This window comes from Jatropha curcas, chromosome 6 (genome assembly GCF_041381405.1).
Source record: "Jatropha curcas cultivar XTBG-Jc1 chromosome 6, XTBG_Jcur_1.0, whole genome shotgun sequence".
NCBI lineage: Eukaryota > Viridiplantae > Streptophyta > Magnoliopsida > Malpighiales > Euphorbiaceae > Jatropha > Jatropha curcas.
In genome coordinates this window covers 12,767,812-12,775,466 of record NC_143156.1, presented here as the reverse complement: position 1 = coordinate 12,775,466, position 7,655 = coordinate 12,767,812, and the positions used below count along the sequence as shown (strand labels likewise).

General features: G+C 31.2%; 1 protein-coding gene across 1 annotated transcript; it reads left to right on the top strand.

Moving 5' to 3' along the window:
* The first annotated feature begins 376 nt into the window (after positions 1–376).
* Positions 377–6,730, top strand: LOC105631104 (DNA repair REX1-B protein). The gene is made up of 4 exons (XM_089723126.1): positions 377–646; positions 746–839; positions 926–1,030; positions 6,199–6,730. The coding sequence occupies exons 1-4, from the start codon at positions 480–482 to the stop codon at positions 6,466–6,468; spliced, it is 636 nt and encodes a 211-aa protein (XP_089579252.1). The 5' UTR covers positions 377–479; the 3' UTR covers positions 6,469–6,730.
* The last annotated feature ends 925 nt before the right edge of the window (positions 6,731–7,655 follow it).

Below are 7,655 nucleotides of genomic sequence, written 5' to 3'. Positions count from 1 at the left end.
GTCGGGACAAAATTTAAGCATCTACAGTTATATTTGAATTAAAGGCAGAAAATATAAGGAAGCAAAAAAATATGAAAAATAAGAGTAAAAGAAAATTTTAAAAAATTATTATTATTATTATTGTGTTTGAATGTAAGAGGAAAATAGAATTATTTTTTCTTGACTAATTCATTGTTATACTTCTTTTTATTTTGCCTCCAATTTGAAAAAAAAAATTAAAGAAAATTCCATACCTTCCCTCACTTTTCTTAAATAAAAAAATAACACTTTTATTTTATTTTTTTGAAATAATTTCCTTTTTTTTTTTCCTTCGTGGAAACAGGGCTTAGGTACGGGCCTTAGGCTCGGGGCATAAATTCTCTTAAAATTTGAAGGATTGAAATGGTAATATGGCAAGTATAATTTAGCAAATGTTTGAAGGAGATCTCAGTACCGCTGTTGCAGATAAACTGCAATAAAACGGAAGAAAACTGGAGAAGATGATGATGGAAGATTTCGAGAAGAAGGTGAGAGTAACAGAGCCAATGGAATTGGAAATCCAACAACAAAATAACACCAAATCCTTCCAAAATCAAACCCTCTTTCTCCTTCGCAGATTCCTTGGCATTCAGGAGCGTAGAGCCCAAGCTTATGCCAAACTCAAAAGGTAATTATTGTTTTCAAAACAATCGTTTTATGTTAGAAAGTAAATACAAATTGAATCAATCTTTTTTTTTTTTCCGATCGAAATAAATAAATTTGGCAGGGGCTTCGATGAATATATGGTTTCAGGAGGGGAATTAGCTTACCAACAGCTTTGCAGTGAGATCACAGTAGAGTTCAATGACTGCTCAAAACAAGTAATCTCTCATCTTGTTTTTTTCCCACTTCTCATAATTCTATATTTAATAATTTTTCTTTGTTAACTAATTGTTCTTGGTTTCAGGTCCTTGAAATGGAGTCTCTATTTCAAAACCCAGATTTCAGCCGACATGATCTTGCCCAGCTACTTAGAGCTGTTCAAACCTACGAAAAGCAGAAATTAGATCTGGTACTTTTGTTTCTCTACTCGTTTATCCCACCCTGATGATTTTTCTGAATTGTATGCTTTCTTTAATCACTGGTTTTTTATAATAGTTTTGTTTGGTACTCCCTTACCTTGGGCTTATCTTTTTCCTAATTGCTATTTCAGAAGCAAATGTACTAATTGGTTGATAAGAAAAATTTTTGTTACCTTTTATGAAAACCAAATTATTTCTCTACCAAATTATTTCTCCTTCGAAATTTTTTTAGATACTTTTCTTGCAATCATTCATATTTTATTAGCTTCGCTTTCTTAATATTAATAGGTATACTTTCTTATTATAAATAGGCTAATATCATTTGCTTTCTCCCAATTAATTTTTGTGAAGCAAAATAGAGAATATAAAAAGTGAAAAAGCAATAGGCAAACTAACTATGTTGAGCTATAATTTCTTGCATATCCTTTTCTCTTGTGATCATCTACAATAGTTAAAAGGATATATGTCATCTTCAGGAATAAGGATAAAGTTTTAACATCCATAATGCATAAAGACTAACACCACTAACAGAATGGTTAATGGCAAATGGTCCCATTGATAGAAATTTTCTGGGTGGCTGAATTCAGTGTTTGACTGTAAATTGCAGGGAATTGGGATTGCAAGTTTAGCATTATGCTATGAATTAGGTTTATACTAACAAATTTTAAGAACCTAGACAAGCTCAATTAGGAACTTCTATTATAGCAGGATAGAAAATGATGGATGGTGTGAAATGTTTGCCAATGCAAGTTTATTGGACAGAAAAAATAAGCCTTTGCAAGCAAAAGAAGATGCTAAAAACTTTCAAGTTTCCAGGATGTTTGGCTCACTTCAGGTAGGTACTTGCAACAGTTATGACTATAATGTACAGAGGGACGAATCTAAAAAATCTAGTTAGTGGGAGCAATATATAAAAGTATTAATTCAGTGGGGGCAAAAGGTAAAATTTAGTGGAATAAATTCAAATTAATGCAAGTATATAGTCTCTAAAATGTAAAAAATTTTGAACTAAAGTGTAAAAGACCCGCCCCCACTGCCTCCACCTTAAGTCCATCTCCGTCTACACAGTCAGTTAATTAGATGGAAGTGATATCCATTAGTTCTCCCCTTTATGTGCTTGTTTGGAGGATTAGTTTGATTCTAGAGTTCATTTTGTCTTTCTAGTTTTATGAGGATGAGGATGAATATTATAGGGATCATTTAGGAAAGATAAAAGAAATAATTGGATCAATACAAGATGATCTAACACCTATTGAGAATGAGTTGAAGGACAGTCATTTGAGAGATTAGTGTTCGCAAGAGCTGAAAATGTGATTGGATTTCATGGGAGTGAAGTCTGAGAAACAGGAATGAGAGACTAAAATTAAATGTTTGAAGTTGTAGCATATATTATAATTTGTATAAATCTATGGATGGGGGGAACATTTGAACACAAAAAAAATATATGACTTGATTTAACATTTCAATATACACACACACACACACACAGCAACGCTAAGCATTATTACAAAACTCTATAAGTAATCCTACTTGCTATATTTGGTTTGACATTTAAAACAAAATGTTAAGAACTTGTAACTTTGAGTTAAACTATGATATCCAACAAATATAGGACACTTAAAAGACTTGTTAGATGAGATAACATAAAACATTTTATTGATTTTAAAATTTTGATATGGTTCCAGTTAAGCACTTCGAAATTTTGTTTACAATTTCACAAGATTGTTTACTTATATCATGTTAGTGAATGAACATGAAAAGTATTTAGGATGTTGCCTATTAACTTAATGATCACATTGCTTCATATATCTTGAATCACTTTATGTTGATATGACAGGTAACAACTATGGATTCAGACTGGCAAAGTTGTAGTTCATTTGTATAATCTTTACATTTGTTCTATGCTCTTCTGTTTCATATTACTGATTCTCACATAAAATATACTATATGAAGATTTTATATTATTTTATCTATAAAATCATAAATTGGAGAAAAATTTTGAAATGATTAAAGGCCGAATGCATAATTTCCCCTCTCAACTTTCATGCTTTAACCATTTGTCATCCTAAACTTAACAAAGGACCTATTGTGCCCTTTAAGTTGCCAATTTGTAATAATTAAGCACTTAAAATCAGAGTTTGAAGTCAATTTCTCTTGGGTGCGTAGACAGAGAAAATTGTGCCAATAACCTAGTAAAAAATCAAATATTGCATGTCCTTTATGGTCTTTTTAACCTTCTTTTCTTCTTCAAATAACCTATCACCATCCTTTCTATTCTCTCATTGAAATCCTCTCACTGTATCTCTCTCTTCAATCCTTGACAATCCTCTCTTGTAATTTCAACTATGATTTTTCTCTAATTTGCGGATGAGCAAAAGCATTTATTTTTTATTCTTGTTGTATATTGATTCAATTACTCGTTTTTTTCTGTTTCTATTTTTTTGTCCAAATTCGTTATAAATTCTGTCATAGCGTTAATGGTGAAGGATTGTGTCTGTTTTTTCTTTTTTTCTTTTTTTTTTTTTTTTTTTTTTTTTTTTTGAATTTTTGTGGTTTTGTATTACTATCTATTGATTTTCATTTGGCTTTATAGGAGTTTTAACTTTTCTGTTTTGTTAAATATTTGATGAATCAAATCTTAAATTGAGTCTTGAATTAGTGTTGTTCTGCATTTTCTGCTTTTTTCTATAGTTTTGCATGTCATTTTTTATAGCGTTTTTCACACTTTTTCCAATCTTACATATATATATTTTTTTTAGCTTTTTTACACTTTTCCAGTTTTGCATTTTTTTTTTTTATTAATCAACATTCTGTATTTGATTTTCTCATTCCTCTTCGTGCATTTTGTGTTTTGTAGGTTGCTCTTTCATTTTTCTGAATTTTTTTTTGACATTTTTCTATTTGTTCATTATTTTTGCAGGTTGCTTTTTGCTTTTTTCTTCATTTTTTGCATTTTTCTATTTGTTCTTTATTTTGCAGGTTGCTCTTTCTATTTTTTTTTTTCCTTTTATAATTTCTTTTGGTAAAATTTTTTTCTTCTAATTTTAATTTAACATGAAATTTTCAATATATTCATTCACTATAGATTTTAGTGTTAATAATGGTTCTTCAAAAAAAAAAAAAAATGTTAATAATGGTTTAAATAGTTTTTGTATTTCAGAAGGGAATTTTGTAATATGTATAAAAGACATTAAATTGTTTTTTTAGCTGGTGCGTGTATTTCACGCTCAAACTGGATCTGTTTTTGATTTTTCAGGTGTTTAATTATTACAAAATTGGCAACTTAAACGGCACAATAGGTCCTTTGTTAAGTTTAGGATGACAAATGGTTAAAGCTTGAAAGTTGAAGAGGGGGGGGGAGGGGGGATTATGCATTCAGCCAATGATTAAAAGCATGAACTAAGCATGCCACTTTTGTGGGTTCGGAGGAGACTTGACTTATGTAGCCCAAAGCCCTCCCCTGTTTTTGCAAAGAAATTGTTTCTGTGGCTCAACATCTTTTGTAGAGTGTTGAAATGACTAAAAAATATAATTCAAAAGTAAACATAGAACATGCTTAATATTTTATTTCATCCAATTGTCCTAGGTGTTTATGTTGTCATCCTATTACTAGCACTCCTGGAAACAAAATCAAAGATCTTTCTTGGTTAGAATTACTTGTTCTTTCTCTTGGATGATTATTCACTACAACACTATTAATTAATTTGGGAATTGGGAATCTATTTGCTAAACATAAAAAAGCTCAAATTCACAACCCAAATGCTCTCTTTATATTGGATGATTGCAAGATCTCTTCAATTTCACACTAAATTTCTGCCATGGGTGAATAGACTTAACACAATGGTTGTAAGTTGTAATGAAGGGTTGCATCCTTTGATAATTGCCCATATAGGCATAAACTAAGAGTTTGTGATTGCCAAAACTGAATTCTCAATTGTATTATTATTATTATTATTATTTTGTCATCGTCAAAAGCTTAGTTTGTGGTGTGAACAGTGACATACTACAGTAACGTGAGCAGTTCTAGACTTTAGGCCCTGCATCAGAAAGCTTAGGATCTTGCTAATGCCATTGAGGAATTAAGAGGTATTCTCCCTATGAACGTGGGGAATTTGCTGTATGAATCATGTAATCATTTGGTCATTTGAAATGCGGTCAACTAACTCCAAGACAACAACAATGATAAGGAAAGGGCAAGGGCTCTAGCAAAATCAGAAAACGGCATCTTGCCACACAACTTATGCAGCATAGGCAGTATACAAGCAAGGGCTGGGATGACCTAGGGACTTGATTTGGTAAGTTGTGTTGTGAACAAATAATAATCTTGGGCCATGTTTGGTAAACCGTAGTGGAACTTATGTGATGTAATCAAAGGCATCTCTAGTGTACATCTATACTGAAAATACTTTTGATTACATTATATTATGTTATATTACAGCTTACCAAACATAGTATTAGTTCATTTTGGGATAGAGGAGGCATCTCAATTCTGACAGTTTTTTGAATGTTCCAATTTCTGACATAATGGAGGTAAGATTTTTCAAGGCAATGGGTGAAACAAAAGTAGATCCACGAAAAAAAGAAGTTATCAATGCAAGTCCCCAATAGGAAATCTACTAGGAGTGATCATCGATATATTTCTGTGAAATTTTCACTAGGGAGACACTTTCTGCATTAGTAGGTAGTACATTAACTTATTTTAGTTGAGTCTTCAGTCCTTGGTCCTATAAACAAATGGCTCGTCTATTAAGAAAAGCCTGGAAAAAATTTCAGTTAGTCATAGCAAGATGGCAAAGGCTCAGTCATTTCTTGATCCAACAAAGATAAAAAGTGTTTGCTATTTACTTTTGTTTTGTTTGCTTCTCTTTTTTGTACAAGAGAGAGAGAAAGAGAGTTCTTATGATCAACCTCAACCAGTTTAGGGGTGAAGCATTATTGGGTTGATTTTTTTTTTTTTTTTTTTTTTTTTTTGAGAAATATTATTGGGTATTTATAAGTGAAGTGATACCATACACTTTTTTTAAAGCGATTAATTAATTTTCTTTCCTCCATCTTGCTTGTAAAGAAATCCTTTTACTTTATGGAATTCCTTGATTTCTTCTTTAATGTTTCCTTTTTCTTGACAAATTCAATTGCATTTTCTTTGTCCTTCCAAAAGACAGCAACAATTCAGGTCTTGAAAAAGGCTGGTCGCCCATCAGAACGTCTAGTGAGCCATGAAAATTGCAGATTTAAAAAACCCTTGGAGCATGAGTGTGTTCATGTCCATGAAATAACTGAAGCTGCTGGAACTGAAGAGGCAGAAGCTGATGCTGAGTATGATAATGCTCTCAAGGAAGCAATTAGAGGTGTGCAAGATGTTGTTATTGCCATAAATGAACATATAGAAGAAGTCAAATATGAGATTGCTGCCCTTGATGCTGAATGACTTTTAACTATTTTCATTCGGGGCCAATAGCGAGTCTGTCCTAGTTCAGGAGCTAAGAAAATAATGCAAAGTAATGCACGGTACGATATTTCATACTCTGTCCAGGAAATTCGTTTTTGTATTTTTATGGTCAGCAAAATGTATATAAGACATTGTTCTTGGTTCAGATACTAGGGTACAAACCAAGGAACTATGGCCTTTTCCTTTATTGTTTTAACCATTTGCCCTCTTGATTTATAAGAGCTTGTTACCCTTAATTACATATCTTGGCTTCACTCCTGCAATCAAGCCTCTGTTTTGACGTGTCCTCTTTATGGTTTGAGAGAAGTCTACATTTGGTAGACTTGTGATTCAATTTCACTCTACTTTCAAAGTGCCCATTTGGTTTGGGTTATCAAAGCCGGTGATAATTATAGGGTGCTCGATTTTATAAGGTATTGAGTAAGGTAAAATCAAAAGTGGTGTTTTATTTTTAAACTCTAGCTTTTTACCTTGTAATTAAAAGTTGATTTGTTTAGCATTTGGAAATTTTACCTATTTTTGTGAAATTTGATGTAGTTATATTCAATTCCATAGAAATAAATTTTTAAAATTGAAATCTACGTTATTTTCACTCCAAACGTAAAAATATGGATTTCCAAACAAGGGTTAGAAGTTGCTTTTGGATCCAAATTTAGAATTTCTAACAAGCGGATTATTCCCCGGTTGCTGCAAATGTATTAGCCCATTATTTTTTTTAACTTATTTTAGATGTATGAATATTTCAAGGTATTCACAAATATGTTAAATTAGATAATAAAAGTATTTAATTATATATAAATATCATATGTAATTAATTAAGAATATCAATTTGTATTATTTTTAGTAAAATTAAATTAAACATTTGACATTTTAATTTGGCTAAACATATAAAAATACTATGAACTTTTCGACCTATTGCAATCAGTGTGAAATGACCTTTGTTCTCTCGGCATCTCGATTTTAAAATTTAAATATATTATCACTCAAAATTAAATTAGAACTATGGTTTATAGTAAAAATATATATATAAATATAAGACCCAACAAACCACCTCGGTTAATTTAACCCAAGGACCACAAAATAGTGCAAAAACGCACATTTTTAATGGTTTGAGACCCAAACTAAATTATGATTTATGAGCAAAACTTCCAGTCTCTCCTTAAGTT

What these genes read in the sequence shown, in the direction of transcription:
- LOC105631104 (XM_089723126.1), top strand. Translation starts at nt 480, where the DNA reads ATGATGATGGAAGATTTCGAGAAGAAGGTGAGAGTAACAGAGCCAATG. An exon ending in GCTTATGCCAAACTCAAAAG is followed by an intron (nt 647 to 745) that starts GTAATTATTGTT and finishes TAAATTTGGCAG; the next exon opens with GGGCTTCGATGAATATATGG. An exon ending in AAAAGCAGAAATTAGATCTG is followed by an intron (nt 1,031 to 6,198) that starts GTACTTTTGTTT and finishes TCCTTCCAAAAG; the next exon opens with ACAGCAACAATTCAGGTCTT.